The sequence below is a fragment of the Lycium barbarum genome, chromosome 8 (assembly GCF_019175385.1).
Source record: "Lycium barbarum isolate Lr01 chromosome 8, ASM1917538v2, whole genome shotgun sequence".
NCBI lineage: Eukaryota > Viridiplantae > Streptophyta > Magnoliopsida > Solanales > Solanaceae > Lycium > Lycium barbarum.
The window spans coordinates 131,098,747-131,120,989 of record NC_083344.1 but is presented as its reverse complement, the minus strand read 5'-3'; the positions used below and the strand labels follow the sequence as shown (position 1 = coordinate 131,120,989).

The 22,243-nt window shown below is 34.3% G+C and overlaps 1 protein-coding gene across 1 annotated transcript; it reads left to right on the top strand.

Annotated features, from left to right (window-relative positions):
- The first annotated feature begins 9,460 nt into the window (after nt 1–9,460).
- Nucleotides 9,461–11,830, top strand: LOC132608363 (uncharacterized). Its single transcript, XM_060322394.1, has one exon. The coding sequence runs from the start codon at nt 9,461–9,463 to the stop codon at nt 11,828–11,830; it is 2,370 nt and encodes a 789-aa protein (XP_060178377.1).
- The last annotated feature ends 10,413 nt before the right edge of the window (nt 11,831–22,243 follow it).

Here is a 22,243-nt window from a genome sequence, read left to right as displayed (position 1 = left end):
AGTGAATTTAGTTTGATTGGACACGGAATTTGAGAAATATAGGAAGATTTTTCAATCTTCTAATTATAAATTAAAGATGTGTGTAATGTACTAAAATGTTTTTTGAATTTTATGATTTTAAACTTGTCATGTATAATGATTGAATTGTTAACTCACTGAATATAAAAAAGAGACACTATTTTCGAAATAAATTAAAATAAAAAATAAGACACTTAAATTGAGACCGATCATGCGAGTACAAGTTTTAATATTTTTTTTTCTTTCTAAATTATCAAATCACGAGTGTATAAACTACGTGTAACGATTTGACAAGTGAAGTGTGCACCTGTAAAATTTACTAGTCCCAGTGTTCTCGAGAAACAATTCTAAAGTGATGCATAGGTTGTCCTTGTTCAATGGATTATACCTTTTTAAGTACTGCGTGCTTGAAGGAATAATGTCTCCAATTGTCGGAATCCCCCAATTGTGTCGGCCGCCGAAATATTTTATGTACCACTTATCTTTGATCCTTTAGTTTTCTTGCCAGTTAGCTGCAACAGTTACGGAATTGAAAAGCTTAAAGGATAATTATATATAACTCTATTGAAGCATCAATTGATATATTATATTCTCTCGGTTTTAATAAGAGTGGGCACGGCATTAAAAAAAAAAAACAGAAGATTTTTAAATTTGTAATATTAAATAAGTTATATATATTTTGTGTGACTATAGATTATTACATAAAGGTAAATTATTCTCAAATATAAAAAGAGAACATTCTTTTCTATACGGACTAATAAAAAAATAAGTTCACATAAATTAAAAAGAGAGAAATATTAAATAAGTTACTGCAAGATTCCAAATGTAAACGATTTATAAAATTAAATTTTAAATTCGCCTTTGCTCGAAACCAAAAATTTTATTAAGAAAGATGTATTTGTTATTCTATAATAATTTTGATAATTTGCATGCAATTGAGTCCCTTTGGTAAGTCGTAAAAAGACTCCACTTTATCACTATTTGTTCTTTTCCCCTCTCCCTCCATATTTTCCATCCCGAAAAGGGGGAAAACCATAAAGTTGTTGTACTGTATATTGGATTCTTTTTAGCAAGTCTATTTATTTAACTCTCAAGTCTATTTATTTAACTCTTTGCCGACTTTTTATTATGTAAAGATTATCTTAGCAACTAAAGTAAGGGGTAGAAATTATTTTGTTTATTTTGAACGACGCAAGTTATCACTGCACCAAAGGGGGATCTAGAATCAGCATTAATGTTTTAGGGAACAAAATGGATTAACTAGGAGTAGTTGATAAGCTAACTAAAAAGACTTAAGAGAGCCAAAAAGTAAGGACAAATTATACTTACGTCCGTCCCAAAAAGATTACCAATTTTTGTTTTTCAAGAGTCAAACAAGTTATTTTTTTATCGTAATTTTTTCATCCGTCTTTTGAATATTTTAAGTACTTTTTAAGTAGTTTTCAAATATGTAAATTTTATTTCAAAAAAATAAAAGATTCTAATTAAATCACACAGTCAAAATTAAAAATTTGACTCTCAAAAAGCAAAAAGTGACAATCTTTTTAAGACAAAGGGAGTAATACTTTTGCTTATCATTGGATCCCTCCGATATTATGTTAATATTGTCATCTTTAAAAAAACAATATTAGGCTGCGGTTTTACGGTTTGTCGAGGCTGGTGTGTATAATTAAAAAAAATAACATATTTTAAGTGATTAAATTATATATGTCATAGGCGTTTGAAAGTACATGCAAAAACTTTTTCAAAATTTGAGCTAGAAGTATCTATAAGTATACTTTATCATGTGTTAAGGTGCTTCTACTCAAAGTATACAGTAATCTAAATGTCTAAATGAAATTTACTAAGCTATTAATTAAAAAATATATGTAAGACGTTAGTCTCTTGAACCAAACACCATTATTATTCTGTTCGGTTTTAAGAAAAAAGAGTTTTCGAAATATTTTTGCCAGAAATTAAAATCATGAGCGGTTGGAAAGGCAACACCAAATTGTTCTTGGGATGTCCAATCAATTTTCTGATACTGCAAATAATCATTGTTTTTTGTGCGGATTCCCCTTCAAACGCGCTGCTCTTTAATTTTTGTTCTTCGTCTAAAAAAATTATCGAAAATAATTTGAGATTCTGGGTTTGAACTCCGACTCAATTAAAAAAAAAAATTACGAGGCAAGATTTTACGAATCTTAATTATGCTATAGTTCCAAGTTAGGCCTTATAAGATATAACTTCTGTAATTTTAAGTTATGCCTAAGGCAAAAGTTATGTCGGAGATATAATCTCTATATAGAAACTATGCCTTGAGGCATAACTTGCCTTACGATTTTTTTTCCTCTGTTGGGATTCTACAAAAGTAAGGCCTAACTTTTGCCTGAATATACTTAATTTGCTATTAAATTTTGCCTTGTGAAATTTTATTTTTTATACATGCTGGGGTTCGATCCCAAAATCTCAAGGATATTTTTGGCCACTTAAAGTGCCAAAGGACAAAAATTAAAGGCCATCAATTTGAAGGACAAAATTTAAAGACCACCCCCGAATAAAGACATGTGTGCGAATGAGCCGCAAATAATCAATTTTTTGCACTGATTTGCCTTCAAAGGCACTGGTCTTTAATTTTTTCCTGTCAAATTGTTGGTCTTTAATTTTTGTCCTTGGCTTAAAAAGGTGGCCAAAAATACTCCGAGGTTTGAGTTCGAACATCTGCTCAGTAAAAAAAAAAATCGCAAAACAAGACTTTGCAAAAAATCTGTCTTATACAACAGAGTTTGCTTTAAGGCATAACTAAAGTCTGCCTTATGCAACAGACAGTGCTTTATGGCATAGCTAAAAGTCTATCTTATAAAGTAAAGTCTACCGTATTCGGCAGACTTTTAGTTATGCCTTAAGGCAAAGTCAGCTACATAAGGCAGATTTTTTGTCAAGCCTTCCTGTACGAATTTATTTTTATATTTATAATTGTTTGAATCCAAAACCTTAAAATATTTTAGGCGAAGGCCAAAAATTAAAAACCAGCAATTTGAGTGGCAGAAATTAAAGACCACCCGAAGAAGGCAATCGTGCAAATTGCACGCAAATAATTGCATTAATGACTTCATTCTATACATTTTGCAGGCTATATCTTAGGGACCCAGATACCACTCCCAGCGAAAGTACTTCTGGACTATATATAAATAAATCTTCAGAATCTTATTGCCAACTTACGTCTTTTCCAGTTTTATATTCTGTTCTATATATGAAAAAAAGAAAAAAAAAACGAATTGAAGTTGGCAATTGACTAAGTTCTGATGGGTTGCTCCTCCCTTGATTGAGATTTTGAGTTCGAATTCTGGATATGAAAAATTCTTGATAGGAAATACTTCTTTCGAATAAGCCCTATGCGACGCGTATCCGATATAATCGAACTTCAATGCACGTACCGAATAGGAAACAAAAAAATATGCTCTGATATACTGTACTTTATTGGAAGGGGCTAATATATTAATGGAGGGTCCAAAGTAAAAAGGTCTCAACAGATAGAAAATATTCCATTTATTTTTAATTAGAATATAGTTCGAATAATAAAGCGATCGAACAAGAAGTTATAAACTAGCTATACATGGTCATATGAGTAGTTGTACAAATTTAATGAATAATAACTAAAATATATATCAATAACGCCAAGCATAGAAAGATAAATTATTAATTCAAGAGTCCAACAGTTATGGGAACCTTTTTCCTGAATTGGAAGGGTTTTTGGCTATTTTCGGATACAGGGCTAATTTTCTAGAAGGCATGTCAAAAGGTTTATATAGTATTATTCAATGGCATCCACAATATTATTAGTACAAGAATTATTGGAACGCAATGTACTTGCGTAGCAAAGTGTTTGGCTGATATTAAATGGTCTGGAGATAAAGTTATCTTTTAAAACACAAAACTAAAAGTCGTTGGCATTTGATTTCTGATAACAGATAAGATACCATTAAAAAATAGGACCCAAAAGTTTTTATTCCCACAACTTATTACATCAAATCAATAAATATATGACATATATTTGAATTTTTTTTTTAATTTAATTATGCTTATACATATGTATATTCACCTCATTTTTCATAATGTAATTGGATATAAATGTAAAATGTCGGATCTAATAAATAGATTTCATATCTGGGTATTACTCATCCGATTTACTATTCCCGTCGTTTCAAGATAGTTGTCATATTTTTTCGAGAGTCAAACTACATGTGCTTTGATTAATAATTTAAGATGCATTATTTCACCATATTGAACATAATTATAGTACTTTTTGTATAGTTTTTTAGTATCTAAATTTTAATTGTAGAATATTAAATTAATCTAATCTAGCGTCGAAGATTAGTCAAATTATTCTCGCGATGCAAAACATGACAAGTATTTTCAAACAGAGAGGGTACAATATATGTGTTTTGTATTTATTAATTTGATGTAAATATTGTGAAAGGATATATATTTACATCGAGAGGGGAGGGGACAAAAATCTAAACTAAAATGAGAATTAATTGAAACTACCTCTGGCTATAATAAGTGAATTGTTATAAATATTATTTATTATTATGGATGTCTATCATTAGGAGAAATATTAGGGTTAGTGATTTTGGGATCAAGTCACTTTTCTCCTATAAATATAGAGTTCTCCTTCATTGTAAATCAATCCCTAACAAGAGAAATAAGAATTCTCCCCTCTTCTCTCTTTCTCTACAAATATTCTTGTTCTTTGCTTTATTATTTTATAACACGTTATCAGTACGAGACTCTATCATTTTAAGTTTAATTTTCTATTTCAGATAGAATTCTTAGAGATTTTCAAGATTAAACTCATTTCGAGAATTTGCTGAATTGTGATCGAGTACCATAATACAGATATGGGAGAGCTATATCATTTAGAGCTTGACATGAGTGCAAGCTAAGTATATTTCTTACTTGATAATTATTAACTTTGTCAAAATTGAATTTGTGGTGGTATATGTTTGAACCACACGTAGCCTCACTGGAAACAGATGAAAAGTTTGCTTTCGCTGTTTGAAAGAAATTAAATTGGTGCTAAGTTCCTCTAGATGTAGGTAAGTAATTTTCTCTACTAATGTTGTTTACAGTGGTGAGATCCGTGAATATGTGGCATAAGATCAATTGTTTATAATCCTTATGGGAAAATACATAAAAATCCCCCAACGTATAGCCAGATTAATTATGACGCACCCAACTTTTGTGGGCGACCTATTACCCCCCCCCCCTAGTCTTAATTTTTCTGTATTTTTGTATCATTTTTTGACTGACGTGGCAAAAAAAAATTGAAGCCCAATTGCACAGTGGAGAGTGTTGCACACTCTCCCCCACATTGGTGCCTCGCTGGTGCCACATCACTGCCACTTTTTTTTTTTTTCATTTCATTTTTCTTTTATTAATTATATTTACACTAATTAACCTCTAATTAATCATTAAACCATTAATTTTGTCTTCTTCATCACTAAACTCTTCTTCTTTATCACTAAACCCTCCTTCTTCTTCTTCTTCTTCTTCTTCATTTCAAGAAATCCATCAACCCATTTTCTTCCTCCATTAGCACACACACATTTAACCCATTTTCTTCCTCCATTAACACACACACACACATTCAACTCATTTTCTTCCTCCATTAACAACACACATTCAACCCATTTTCTTCAACTCATTTTCTTCCTCCATTAACACACACACATTCAACCCATTTTCTTCCTCCATTAAAACCCATTTTCTTTAATCCATTTTCTTCCTCCATTAATACACACACATTCAACCCATTTTCTTCATCCATTAACACACACATTCATTTGAAGGCAAATCAAACACCAAAATATCTCCTCCACCGAAATGGCATTATGTTTTAATGGGTCAGACCCATTTTCATATTGGTGTTGTTGCTGATGTTGCTACTTCTGCTGCGGTGCGGCGGCGGCGGTGGTTGAGGAGAAAGAAGAAGAAAGAGAAAAATAAATTGCATTTAATAATTGAAATGTGGAAGAGAGGGAGGGTGGGGTGGGTGAGCGGATAAAATATAAATAAACTTTAAAAATAAAATTTTATTAAAATATAAAAAATATTTTTACTGCTTTCACTAGCCATATTTTTTTTTTGCCACGTCAGTCGAAAATGGTACTAAAATACTGAAAAATTAAGACTGGGGGGTAATAGGTCGCCCGCAAAGGTTGGGTGCGTCATAATTAATTTGGCTATACGTTGGAGGGGAGGGGGTTTATGTATTTTCCCTAATCCTTATAGTACCTTAGCTTTTTCTTTTGCTACTAATAGTAAAATTATTACGTTGGATTCGTTTGATCTATGGAATCTAAATGGTTCGTTTGATTATTTATGTCTCAAAGTTGTTCCCGAAAAACAATATCGTTAAGAGGGATTGTGATATTAATTCCATATTCTTTAATGGCTAAGAATGAGAATTTACAAGAAATATAAGAATCACCAGAAGTGACAATATTTCTTAAGTCTCTTTATGATTAAATTCACTTATGCCGCCTATATGAAGTGGTAATATTTCCTATGCATTGTAGTGGCTACAATTGAAGTTGTGTTAGAGAAAAATTCTTTACATCATATGTATGTTTCGAGTTGCTCCTGAAGTAACAATATCTTGAAAGAAGTTTTAAACTATTATAATTTGACATGATTAAGACACGTTCAAATGATTATGGATGTTTCATTCTCGAAGAATGGAAAATTTTGATAAATCTTACAAATACAAATTCATTCCCTGAAGTGAATGTGATAGCATGTAGTAAAGCTTATAAATACGGATGTGTGTTTGGTTGTGACGTTATAACGACTCATCTCCAGAAGAGATCAAATAATTGAGAAAAATAATGAGCTATTGAAAGTTGTATATAAAACGCATCTAAATGACCAAGTTTCATTCCCGGAAGTGAATGAAGAAATACCGCAATACTGCCCCTCTCGTACATGAGTACTAGTCTTTCAATTAGTATTAATTGGTCTAGATCTAATCATATTGTTTTAGTTAGTTCTTAATAAACATATAATTATTCCCTTTTGATTAGATAATGTTTAATATTGGTGTTGATTTGCTTGTTTACTAAATAAAAGAATATAGATATGTTTCTGGAGGGTACATAAAACCACCATATGGACATTAGATATATTAATCTGAGAAGTGAACGGTTCCACGGTCAGTGGTGTCCATTGCCCATTTTTTTTTCACATACTTTCTTTTATGAAGAAAAAAAAGGAGCAGTGAATGTTCATTGCAAATTTATGATATGATACTTTTCTTGTTGGTGTGACAATGTAATGCTAAGTGGATTAAAATCATTGAATAGTCATATAATGGATATGGCAATTGATTACAACAGCATTATCTGCTTTCATTAAATCAACATTGTCATATTAACTCTTGGATACGTGCGAAAATTATTGTGTGTATACAAAACTTTTAAAATTTGAAAGATAAGTTATTGTATCCTAATAGTACTTCTCAATTTATTGTTTCTTACCATATTGTTATTTAGTTTGACCAAGATGGGTTTTCTTTCTGAAGAAGATATTTACCATAGAAGTTGATGACAGAAGCATCAAATATTGTATAACTTTATGTTTATTTTTGTCATTTATGAATTTAAGAATGTCTTTATAATGCCTGTTTGGTTGTAATTTTTCTTTTGTCATGACACCAGTAATGTCAGGGTAATATTTAATAGTACAAAATCAATTAAGGGCTCCAGAAGAGCTAACTATTTATCTAGAAGATTATGACACTAGTAGTGTCCAAACAATATGTGATTATGGAGAATAAATTAAAGGCTCCTGAAGAGGTTATATACTATTATGTAATTCGTTCTAGATTGTAATATACAAAGTTGTTATGATCGAAACACAAGTTGTAGTAAACCCAAAGTTTACTAAAGTAAATGGCTATTATATTGAAGCTATAAATGATTGGAGGATTAAATATCTTGAAAATTATAGTGGGTAAGAAATATGTATATGAATGGTTACCCTCTTTATTCTCCAAATTGTACTACACAAATATAAGCATGATGAATCACATGGTAAACTAGAAGTTTATTGGTGCAAAAAAAAAAAAAAAATCATGTCATACTAAACCAGAAGTTTACTAAAACATATAGCACATGGTATGGTAAACCTGAAGTTTACTAGTATAAATAATTTTATTAGTCAACATGAGCGGTTTGGCCATCCCGATTCAAATATGATGTGAAAATTGAGTATTTGACATATATTGAAGAACTAGAAGATTCTTCAAAAAAAACATTTGTTGCTTGTTCTTATGAAAAATTGATTATACTAGCAAATGTTGGGATTGAATTCCCCAAATTCTGAAAAAAATATAAAAGGTGAATACGGGCCCGTTCACCTGTTATGTGATATCTTAAATAGATGCATCAATGAAATGGTCACATGTGCGTTTATTGTCAACCTGCAGTTTGACCAGGGGCGGATGTAATGTGTTTGAGTGGGGTTCAATTGAACCCCAAACTTTTGACGTAAATCGTAAATATACTGTGTTAAATATCCGAAATATACATATACATTTAGTGTTGAACCCCAAACTAAAAGAGGCTGGGGGTTCAGTGGTTGGGCTTATCCATGCTTGGAGATCCAAGTTCAATTCTCCTTGACCATGTTTTTTATATCAAATATGCTTTCTTTGATGCAGGACTTATATTGTCCTTTTCCATTTAATAGGCACGTGTATGCTCTTAAAATAATAGGACCCGCTCCATACTTTTTATTCCTTTTTTTTGTACTTCATTTTCTTATAGGAGATTTTTTTTCTCCTTTTCAAATACTCATAAAAGAACCTGAATGTTCTTTTCTGTTTTCTTGATTTTCACATTCTTTAAAGAAACAAAAAACTTCTCACTTTTGAGAAGGCTTTTCAACATCAGTACAAAAGTTAGGGTTCCAACAAATCAATATTTTTTTTCAGTGCTTCTTGAATTTTATAATCTCCACATCAAAAAATCAAACAACTGAAACAAGTGTGTCTTCTCTTCTTTCAGCTTGGTTCCAAGTCAGAAGCTTCAAGCAAACTCTTCTTTGATTTACTGGTATGCTCCTAAAAGCTCAAAATCTATTATTAATGTCTTTTCATTTCTTATTGTACTGCAATATTGTTCATTTATGGGATAAATTTTGAAAACATATGCAACACTATAAGCTTTTAGGCATTCTATTTGGGATAATATTTTTTTTTCTTTTTGAGAATGCAGCTTTTTGGGGTTAGTTAATCAAATATTTTTTGGGTTAATCTCACAACCAGAACCAGAAAATGGAAAAAGAGAATTCAAGTACACCACCCACTAATACTTGGTTTAATTAAATTAAATTTAATATATGCAATGTGAAGTGATTTTTGTTTTGTGATTTTAGGATTCTTTTAGCGAGAGTCGCTATAATGAAGAGATTTTACCAGGTTATTCAAACTCCTTCAAGTTCTGGTTTAAGCTCTCCTGTGCCGAATTCTTCTTCGTGTCCAGTTGTTCATGACAAAGATAAAGTGTTGGATTTGAATCTTCCTAAACCTGATCCTGGTGAAAGAAAGCAAATCTCACAATATTCTTATAATGAACGTGACCGAATAAGGAGACATTATATTCAAAAAGGACCATGCCAACCTCGTGATCATATATTCCCAAAGAGAGAATTTGGTGGACTCATGCGTCAATTTAATCCTGACTGGTTTGGTACTTCATATTCTGAATGGTTAGAATATAGTGTTAAACTTGATGCGGGCTTTTGTTTATGTTGCTACTTGTTTAAAAATGAACATGGAAGAGTTGGAGATTCTTTTACAAAACATGGTTTTAGAGCTTGGAATAAAGGTATAGAAAGGCTTAATAGACATATTGGTGATGTGAATAGTCTTCACAATCGGTGTTTCAAGAGGATGAGAGACTTAAAGAATCAAGAACAATCGATTGTAACTTCTTTTGACAAGCATAATGAGAAAGATAAAAATAATTATCAAGTTCGGTTGAATGCTTCAGTTGATGTGACAAGATTTCTTTTGAAACAAGGAATGCCTTTCCGGGGCCACGATGAAGGTGAAACTTCTACAAAAAGGGGAAATTTTCTAGAACTTTTAAAATGGTATGCAAATAGGCATGATGAAGTGAACAAAGTTGTACTAGAAAATGCTCCACAAAATAACATGATGATTGCTCCAAGTATCCAAAAGGAGATCGTGAATGCTTGTGCAAAAGAAACATTGAAAGCAATTATTGAAGATTTAAATGGAGATTACTTTGGCATATTGGTTGATGAATCTAAGGATGTTTCTCATAAGGAACAAATGGCTCTTGTTCTTAGATATGTCAACAAAGAAGGCACACTTATTGAACGATTCCTTAGTGTTGTTCATGTTAAAGATACAAGTGCAATAGCATTGAAAGATGCTATCTATTCTTTGCTTTTAGAGCATTCATTAAGTCCATCTCAAATACGGGGACAAGGTTATGATGGAGCTAGTAACATGCAAGGAAAAATCAATGGTCTTAAAACTCTAGTTTTGGAAGACACTCCTTCAGCTTATTGCATACATTGCTTTGCTCATCAGTTGCAATTGACTCTTGTAGCTGTTGCAAAGAAGCACTATGATGTAGATCAATTTTTTGATATTGTTACTAATGTCTTGAATATTGTTGGAGGTTCTTTTAAGCGCAGGGAGATTCTTCGAGAAGATCAAGCAAAAAAACTAGAGGAATTACTAGTGCTTGGTGAAGTTTATACGGGAAGTGGACTAAATCAAGAACTTGGGCTTCAAAGGCCCGGTGACACCCGTTGGGGATCTCACTTTAAAACAGTGCGTAATTTTATTGCATTATTCTCATCAATTGTTCATATGCTTGAAGTAATTGCAAGTGAGGGTACAACTTATCTAGAGAGATCCATGGCAAAAAGTCTAGTGAATGATATAAGATCTTTTGAGTTTGTGCATATGTTGAAAATGATGTTGAAAGTGTTGGCAATTACAAATGATTTGAATATGACTTTGCAAAGAAAAGATCAAGATATTGTGAATGCTATGAAGCTTGTTGGTTTTGCCAAGAGGCAACTGCAATCGATAAGAGAGTCTAAATGGGAATCTTTGATTGAAGATGTCTCTTCATTTTGTGTGAAGCATGATATTCTAATTCCTGAAATGGATAAGAACTATCATATTGGAAAGTCAAAGCGCAAGAGTTCAAGTGTCACATATTCTCATCATTTGCATGTAGAAGTCTTTAATGCTGTTATTGATTTGCAACTTGCGGAGCTTAATAGTCGTTTTGATGCAGTGAATAGTGATTTGCTTTTAGGTATGGCTAGTTTGAGTCCGGATAATTCTTTTGCAAATTATGATAAAGACAAAATTATGAAACTTGGTACACTTTATCGTGATGAGTTTAGTGTTTCCAAGCTTGAAGATCTCAGTTACGAGCTTGACAACTATATTCTCTTTGTGAGAGAAGATAGTGATTTCTCTAATTTGAAAGGAATTCGAGATCTTTCAGAAACATTAGTTGAAACAAATCTGCACAAGACTTGGAGACTTGTTTATTTGCTTGTGAAGTTAAGCTTGATATTGCCTGTGGCTACTGCAACAGTAGAAAGAGCTTTTTCTTCAATGAAATACATCAAAAATGACTTGCGAAGCAGAGTTGGTGATCAATTTCTAAATGATTGTTTAGTTTGTTATATAGAAGATGAAGTATTTGAAAGTGTACCAAATGATGCGATCATTGATCGTTTTCAAAACATGACAAGTCGTCGGGGACAATTGTAATGGTGATATTTACTAAATATATGTATCTCTTTTGCATGTTGATAGTGGTCATATGATTTGATTTAACCTGGCTCTTCAACAAATATTTTACTTTTTCGTGCTTTCACTATAACACTTGTACACCTGAAAAGTAAGGAAACAACTGAATAAAACTTAATGAGATTTATGCGTTTTAGAGAATATCTCAAACCACTTTATTTAAACTAAAGTATAGAATTATTTGCTTGTATCCAGTACTTAACTGTTTCAATGTCTACAGTATTGAAATGTAAATTTTTGGGTATAGCGGGGTGAGGGAGTTTGAAAAGTATTTCTATGGTTTTGAGTGTAAGGTGGATTGTTACTTTTAAAATTTTTGAATATCAATGTTCTTTGTTTGGTTAGGTTATTATTGTATGGTACCTTGAGGCCTGTCCTAAAATTTTAAATCTTGAACCCCTAAAGTTAAAATCCTGGATCCGCCTCTGAGTTTGACATTTACAAAATTACTTGCTCAAAATAACTGAGTTAAGAGCATAATTTTCAGATTATGTAATCATGACAATCCATCTTGATAATGCTGGTTTATATCCAAGCTGGTTTTGCACTGAATGCCTCCGATAAATAGCTAAACCATTGCTTATGAGAACAAAGCTTCATGTGCTGATTTGAAATATGATATATTGCATACAACAACACTTATATGCTTCAGACCAATAAATTATGATATATTCTCCCCTCACAATTGGTTCAGGGTTAGGAACCAGATATTTCCATCTAACAATTTTTTATGTGTGGTATATGATTAATTAATCTACCATCATGCACAGAGATGGATTCCCCCAAAGAAGATGGGGTATATGTTAGTTTTTCTAACATAAGGGGGAGAGAATAAGCAACTGAGAAATATGTTATGAATTATCATTAGTATGATTCTCATTCAAAAAGTAACAACTCAAATGCTAGAAGCATTTGCTGACCCAAAATTAATTTCTAATTTCAACTGCAAAATGCTCCTATTAAATTCATGTCTCTAAAGGACAGAGTCTACAGCATGCATGAAGCGTGGTAGACTAACCGGTTCCAAATGCAATAATCATTGAAAAGAAAGAGGAGCAAATAATTAACGATCATTATAAGGAGGCAATGCTCTTGAAGAGCCTACGACATAACACTTCATGACCTCATGACAGGTTTAGGTACCTAAAAATAATAGAAGTGATGAGATCTTAATAAGTTATGTCACATTGCGAACCGATACAAATGATGTATCATCGACGATATCTTTGGTACAATATAGCGCAATATTGTAAAAGATTGTGAGGATCTAAATTCTATTTCTATTAAAGTGTGCTAACGTAGAAATTATTATCAAGTGAAATGACGCATCTTGGTACGCGTAAAGCTTATTGGACCTGCTGTCCAGACACCCGAAGATGTCACATATTTAAATAGAAATAGATGTTGTCACAACCTATATGAATTACTTGACAAAATTATATGAAAATTCCTGAAGAATTTGAAATGCCTGAAGCATATACAAGTTGTAGAAATTTGTTCATAATTCTTATATGAATTAAGTTAAGCAAGGTGAACGCGATTTTATCACCTTAATGAATATTTACTGACTAAGGGCACAAATGACTCTATTTATCTTTACGTCTCTGTGAAAATCAAAATCTGTCATATGGTTGGTGCAAGTTGATTACTTGAATATTATTGAAACTCTTGAAGAGTTTTCAAAAGCAATATATTATTTGTTGAAAGAAGTTGAAATGAGAAACTTGCAAAAATTTTTGGTCCTGAAGTGCCATATCTTTATGCAATGATGTGAACTGGAAATTTACACAGCTAGATAACAATTTGAATGATCCTAAAGAGGGGGAATTAATCCCTCTTGAACAGATTCACTCTAGAGCAATTGGAAAAATAGGAAGAGAATGAGAATAGACTAGAATTGAGTTATTCTTTCATTGATCATCCAAAACATGCCTTACACAATGGAGAAGTAGATCTATATAGTTGAGTTAGGTAGCAATGCAGTTACAGACTTGTAACTGTTTTTTGGATCTGTAACTAACTACTTCTAACTGATTTTCTGGACTTCTAACTGATTCTAACTGACTGGACTTCTAACTGATTCTAACTGATTTGTCCAGCTAAGCTACATCCATTAGTTCTAACGGTTTTAACTGATTTGTCCAGCTAAGTTAATTACACTATTACAATTTGAGCTCATAACAATACCCTCCCCTTCAAGCATCCTTGTCCTCAAGGATGAAAATGAGGAAACCTCTTGGTGAAATCCTGGAGATCCTCCCATGTACTGTCCTCTTCAGCACAGTTCAACCACTGCACCAATACTTGAGTGATTGCCCTTCCCCTCTTTTGAGCCAATCTCCTGTCAAGAATAGCTGCAGGGGTCAGCAAAATGTGACCAGAGTCTGAGTGAACCTCTGGTAGTGTGGTAGATGCCATGTAGGAGCCTATCTTCTTCTTGAGCTGAGAGACATGGAAGGTTGGGTGAATTTTTGACCCCCTAGGTAGAGCCAAGGTATAGGCAACAGGTCCTACTGCAGCAGTAACCTGGAAAGGGCCAAAGAACTTAGATGACAGCTTCTGAAAGGAGTGATCTTTGAGAGAGAGTTGCCTGTAAGGCTGCAACTTTACAAAGACCCAATCACCAATCTCAAAAGACCTCTCAGTCCTGTGCTTGTCAGCCTGCATCTTCATCCTGTTTTGAGCCTGCGCCAAGTGAAATTTGAGTTTCCTGAGGGTAGCTTCCCTTGCCTGTAGACTTCTATCAACCATGTCCAGCTGAGAGTCCAAAGGGAGGTAGGGTAGTAAGGGGGGTGGTTTTTGACCATAAACTGCTTCATAAGGGGACATGTTAATAGCAGAGTGATGGGAAGTGTTATACCAATACTCAGCAAGGCCTAACCAGCTAGGCCACTCCTTGGGTTTATCAAAAGTCATGCACCTCAAATAACTCTCCAAACACCAGTTCACCACCACAGTTTGGCCATCAGTTTGAGGGTGGTAGGCACTGGATGTGAGTAAGGAAACCTTCTGTAATTTGAATAACTCCTTCCAAAATTTGCTGATAAAAACAGGATCTCTATTGGAGACAATAGTCTTAGGCATACCATGAAGTTTGAATACACCATCCATGAAAAGTTGTGCAACATCCAATGCAGTATATGGATGTTTAAGAGCCAAAAAGTGTGCTGCTTTGCTGAGTCTGTCTACCACCACATAGATAGCCTCTTTACCAGCAGCTTTAGGTAACCCTTCTATGAAGTCCATGGAAATATCTTGCCACACCCTTTCAGGAATTGGCAAGGGCTGTAGCAAGCCAGGATATGGAACATTCTCCCCCTTGCACCTTTGGCAAGTGTCACATTCTCTCACAAATGTGTACACATCCTGCTTCATCTTTTTCCAGTAGAACTCATGTTTGAGTCTATGTAGGGTGGCAGAAATGCCAGAATGACCACCAGAAGCACTTGCATGAAAATGCAGCAACAATTTCTTCCTCAAGGTAGCATCCAACCCAACCATCATCTTGCCCTTCCTGCTGAGCACACCAGCAGTGAACTGATAGTAAGGTTTGTGAGGTGCATTAGATTGTATGTCATGAATCAGTTTCTGAAGTTTGGTATCCTGATACCAAGATTGCTTAACCTCATCTATTAAAGGAAATTGCACACCTGAGATGCTGAATAGTTGAACCTCCTCAGGTTGCCTTGATAAGGCATCTGCAGCCACATTCTCCTTACCTTTCTTATACATGATAGAGTAGTCATACCCAAGTAGTTTGATCAACCATTTTTGTTGGCTTGGTGTGGATATTCTCTGCTCAAGTAAATACTTGAGACTATGGTGGTCAGTCCTGATAGTAAAGTGCCTACCAAGCAAATAGGGCCTCCACCTTTGAACAGCAGTAACCAAGGCCAGCAGCTCTCTTTCATAGACAGAAAGTGCCATGTTTCTGTTAGACAACCCTTTGCTAAAGTAAGCAATTGGTTTATGGTCTTGTGCCAGTACAGCACCAATGCCATGACCTGATGCATCAGTTTCAATTGTGAATTCCTTAGAGAAATCAGGGAGAGTAAGCACAGGTGCAGATGTGAGTGCCCTTTTAAGCTTCTCAAAGGCAATAGTGGCCTCCTGATTCCAGTTAAAGTTGGCCTTCTTGAGCAAATCATGTAAGGGCCTAGCAATGACTCCATATCCTTGGATAAACCTCCTATAGTAACCAGTTAATCCCAAGAATCCCCTAAGTCCCTTTAGTGTTTTTGGTTCAGGCCATTGGGACACAGCATCTAGTTTGTGCTGATCCATTGCCACTACTCCCTCAGAAATCACATGACCTAAGTAGTCAATCTTAAGAACTCCAAAGTCACATTTGCTCTTCTTCACAAACAAAACATTGCTTCTTAGGATTTTGAATGTCTCTTCCAAATGCAACAAGTGATCAGACCAAGTGGAGCTATAGATAAGTATATCATCAAAAAACACAAGAATGAATTTTCTGAGGTAGGGGTGGAAAATTTGGTTCATCAGGCTTTGAAAGGTAGATGGGGAATTTGTAAGGCCAAAAGGCATGACTAGGAATTCATAGTGACCATGGTGTGTTCTAAAGGCTGTTTTAGGGATATCAGGCTCAAACATTCTGATCTGGTGATAACCAGATCTGAGGTCAAGTTTTGAAAAGAATCTAGCTCCATATAGCTCATCTAATAATTCCTCAATAACTGGTATTGGGAATTTGTCCTTTACTGTGAATTTGTTCAACTCCCTATAATCTACACACATCCTCCATGATCCATCTTTTTTCTTCACCATGACAATAGGTGAAGAATAAGGGCTAGTACTGTTTCTGATTACCCCAGAACTTATCATTTCATCAATCATTTTTTCAATTTCATTCTTTTGGACAGCAGGATATCTATAAGGCCTTATATTGATTGGAGAAGTACCTTCCTTGAGGATGATCTTATGGTCATGCCCTCTAGCAGGAGGCAGTTCAGTTGGAGTTTCAAACAAGTCTGAATACTTGTCCAAAACATTTGTCAAGTCCTGCTGTTGTGCTTCTGCAACATCCTCGCCTTCCATGGCACATAGACTGATTCCATCCCCTTGTCCTTCTTCAATAAGCATTCCTACTGAGATCATGCAGAGTTCAGCAGGTTGAGCAAACAGCTTGTGCATTTGTCCTGCTGGAATCATTTTGGTTGCAGGTGGTTGTGCTCCTCTTAGTGAAACTTTCCTTCCATTCATGCAAAATTCCATTTTGAGTTTCTTGAAGTTCCACATGATATCCCCTAGTGTGATCAGCCATTGAATTCCAAGGACCATATTGCACCCACCAATGGGTAGTATTAGCATATCAGATTCAAAGCAAACACCTTGCATTTTCCATTCTACCTTTTTGCACACATATGAACTTGGGGCTTTACTACCATCAGCTATGGACACATTAAAAGGGGTTATAGCTGTCAGACTGCACCCCAGCCTTTTAGCAGTGTTGTAGTCTAGGAAGTTATGAGTGCTTCCAGTGTCAATCAAGACTTTAATGGCTTTTCCCCTTACAGATACTGTTACCCTCTTGGTTATAAAATCATGAGTACCAGTCATGGCATGCATGGATACATGAGGTAAGATAGCACCCTCAGAGTTTGTTTCTAATCCTTGAGCCATGACAGCCAATAAGTCACCTGGATCCATCATCACCTCATCTCCTCCTTCATTTGATTCCTCATAATCCTCCACTTCCATTGAGAATAACTGTCTCTTCTTCTTGCATATATGGCCAAATGAGTATTTCTCATCACAGTTGTAACACAGACCTTTACTCCTCCTTTCTTCCATCTCAGCAGGAGTAAGTAGTTTTGGATTTCTAAAAGCTGGTTTGGGATTGTTGGTACTGTTAGTGTTTTGGGTAGTGGTGTGTATTGGTCTAGGGACATGGGTTGATTTAGGAGGGTTATATGGCTTGGAGTAAGGTTGATTGTGAGGTTGAAAATATGGTGTAAATCTAGTGGTATTTCTGGAGGTTGACAGATTAAAATTTTGGAAGAAAACTTGTTGTTGAATGTCTAGTGTCTGTTCTTGGATCCTTGCCAAGCTAATGGCCTTAGCCAAACTCCTTGGCCCTAACATCTTAACTGTCATCCCAATTTCAGGTTTCAACCCTCTCACAAAGCAACTAACTATATAATCTTCAGAAAGATCAACTCTAGTAAGTAATTCATCAAAGATATCAACATACTCCTAAACAGAATTTACTTGCCTTAAATCCTTGAAGTCTCCCATGGGATCATCAAAAAGTTCAGTACCAAACCTAGAGTACAGGCACTTGATGTACTCTCCCCATCTTGGCCAATCCCTTGTTAGCCTTTGTTTCATATATACTTGATGCCACTGTAATGCCTTGCCTTCCAACCTACAGGAAGCAATCTTTACCTTTGCATCATCAGGAATTTCACTTACTTCAAAGAACTGCTCACACTTGTATAACCATTATTTCAACTTAGTGCCATCAAAACTTGGGAATTCCATCTGGTATCTATGGTTTCTGAGTTGATCTCTAAGTCTAGCTTGCCCTCTATACTCAGCCTCATTGATTTCCACATGAGGTCTTCTGTTTGCTCTATAGTTGTCTTCCTCTTGTACTCCATTCCTATCTACTTCAATTTGAGCTGGGCCATTTCTGTTTCCCACTAACAACTTCTTGATTTCCTCCATTGCTTGTGCCATCTTAGTGTCTACAGCTTGTTGCATTTCTGCAACAGAACTGACAACTCCTTCTATTGAACCTTTCAAAGAATCAACTTCCCTTCTCAGTTCTTGCATTCGAGTGTTGTGGTCTCCCATTTTACAGATCAGAAGATCGAGGCTCTGATACCAATGATGTGAACTGGAAATTTACACAGCTAGATAACAATTTGAATGATCCTAAAGAGGGGGAATTAATCCCTCTTGAACAGATTCACTCTAGAGCAATTGGAAAAATAGGAAGAGAATGAGAATAGACTAGAATTGAGTTATTCTTTCATTGATCATCCAAAACATGCCTTACACAATGGAGAAGTAGATCTATATAGTTGAGTTAGGTAGCAAATGCAGTTACAGACTTGTAACTGTTTTTTTGGATATGTAACTAACTACTTCTAACTGATTTTCTGGACTTCTAACTGATTCTAACTGACTGGACTTCTAACTGATTCTAACTGATTTGTCCAGCTAAGCTACATCCATTAGTTCTAACTGTTTTAACTGATTTGTCCAGCTAAGCTAATTACACTATTACAATTTGAGCTCATAACATGCAATTAATGTATTTATATATTTTGCTATGACTATGAGGGATTATAGTCATACGATGTTGTTCTACATGACAATCAAATCATATAAAGGTAACATCTGTTTATAAAGCAAGTCAGGAATGCACTTGGAGTGATTTCAATAATATTATATACCAATGCAACTCTATTCAAAGACTGAAGATGCAGTAGCATACATAGCCCAACTAAAGAGAGGATTCATTAAAGCACAAGGAAAGTTTCACCAAAGTTGGTCTTCACACACGAGCTCCAGAAGAATGGTGATATCAACATGCAAGAGATTTTCTCGAGCGATAATATGACTGATTTATTCACCAAGTCTCTACCAATTGCAACTTTCGAGAAGATGGTGCACAAGATTGAGATGTGAAGATTCAAGTTTTTGCATTGAAGTTCTCATCAGGGTGAGTTAATATGCGTTGTACTCTTTTTCCCTTTCAAGGTTTTTGTCCCACTGGGTTTTTCCTTGTAAGATTTTTAATGAGGCAACCAAATGACATATTATTAGCAATGTGTACTCTTTTTCCTTCACTAGAATTTTTCCCACTGAGTTTTTTCTAGTAAGGTTTTAACGAGGCACATTATCTATCAAATAGACATCCAAGGGGGAGTGTTATAAATATTATTTATTATTATGAATGTCTATCTTTAGGAGAAATATTAGGGTTAGTGACTTTGGGATCAAGTCACTTTTCCCCTATAAATATAAATGTTCTCCTTCATTGTAAATCAATCCCTAACAAGAGAAATAAGAATTCTCCTCTCTTTCTCTACAAATATTCTTGTTCTTTGCTTTATTATTTTATAACATGAATCATTATTAAACTCCCTTTTCTTTATTCCTACCTTTTCCCCCAGTCTTTTCTAATTTTTCTCTTCTTATTCGAGAACTAAGAAACAAGGATTCTTGGTGAAATTTTCATTGGTTGTTCTTTTTAAGATAATTATTTAATAGAGGGGTTTTTTTTTAAAAATTTATGGACCTTTTTGTAGACGTTAGATAACTAATGTTTTACGAGTTTCAAAAATTATATTTGCTAACTTTTAAAAATAAGGACAAGATCTAAATGGTGGACTAAAAGGCGATACCTATTACATAAATAACAGGTCATTGGCACTTAAACTATTTTGTGTTGGTCTTTAATTTTCGTCCCTCGTAACCAAGAATTTTTTTGCAGAGCATAAGAGTATATTTGTGCATCATAAAATCACACAAGGTAATCCCATTTGATGGACAAAACGTGCAATTTCTTCTAACTCAACCGGATTCTTGGGGCCGCAAAACTGTTGATTGGGCCGGGCCAGCGATTTACTAGCTTTGAGCCCACATCTTAATGGGCCATGCAAGACGTTTAGCATTTTGTTGCGCGGATTGGCCTTCAACGCAGGTCTTTAATTTTTGTCCGTCCTATTTGTGGTGTCTAATTTTTGCACCCGCTCTTATTAAATGGAAATATTCAGACCTACTTCGTAAAGCATAATTTCTGTAACATTTTTATATTTGAAAATTGTACTTTTGCCTCGCTCAGCATAAATTCTATAGGAATTAAGTTATGTGACATAAGTTTTGTTGTATTTTTTCAGATTATGTTGAGTGTTGAAAGTTTTTCCTTGTTCGACACAAATTTTATGGATATTATGATACATATCCCCAAGTTAAACTTAAACTATGTCTTGCGAAATCTAAAATTATGTCGTTTTTCAAATTATGTTGAGTGTTGAAAGTTTTGTCTTGTCTGACATAATTTGTGCGGATGTTAAGATACATATACCGATTAAACACAAACTATGCCTTGCGAAATCTAAATTGTGCCGCGTCAAAAATGTTGAAGGACAAAAATTAAAGACCACAAATTTGAGAGGCAAAAACTAAAGACCACCCGAAATAGGGGCATACATGTACCCATTTCTCTTCCTATTGAGTAAATTTAAATATTAAATATTTATAACAAAGTCTGTGTATGTTTTTCATCTTTTTGCATGGACTTATATACTATCACTGGATAAATGTTTATGTCCTTAACTCCTTAAATCCATGTTCTGTAATTGTGTAATGGCTAAACGATCAAGTATCAACCCAATTCAGTATTTTTGACATGTAATAGCATATATAGGTGGAAATGCTAGTACAATTTCAATGAAATGTTAAATTTTGAACTCATCACAATCTTAATAATACAATAAACTCAATGCTAAGTTGAACCATCAAGTTTAAATCTTTCTTTTAGAAGATAATTTAATGTAATTAAACATGATAAATCTTTCTTCCCCATGCATTGGAACTCTTAAATGTTTACTCTTTTTCTTCAATTGTTGCTTGCAAGGCCATAGAGATCAGGATTGCAAAAATCTGAACAAAAAATTACAAATCTGAACAAAAAATAACGAACACGATCACTAAGAATGACAAGCACTCAATGTACTTGATGAAATGCCAGTGAAAGGAAAAATTATAAGAAAGAGCACTTGTGCTCAGTGGCAGGCCAGGATTTGCACGGAGGTTTCAAAATATGAAAAAATAAACACACGAAAAAGCCAAAGAGGGTTCAACTTCTACTGTATATACATAAAAAATAATTTTAATCATGTATAAACAGTGTAATTTTCTGCCGAAGAGGGTTCTGATGAACCCCTTGGCTCTTCCTCCCTCCGCCCCTGCTTGTGCTCCTAATTGGAGAGTTTATAGGGAAACAGAGAAAGAAAGAAGAAAAAACAAACAAATGGATGAAGCCAAGGAGAAAATGGTGTAGTGAGTTAAGGATTGATTTCCCAGATTGTCAAATTGGTTGCAGAACAATCTTAAAAGGAGACAATTCTGGATACTCGAGCTCAACCACCCTCCCCTGCAGTTGTTCAGGTACAAGAATCCTCCCCTATGGCTGCCTTTTAGACTTAAAATTTTTAATCACATTCACAGTTACTTGTTAATTTATTAAAGAATAACCGCATTAATTAGTTTAATTGAGTTCAATCTTGTATACGATGTGTTTGGTATATGAGGAACAGTTGGTAGATATGGAGCACAACAACAACAACCACAACAACATACCTAATGTAATCCCACAAGTGGGGTCTGAAGAGGGTA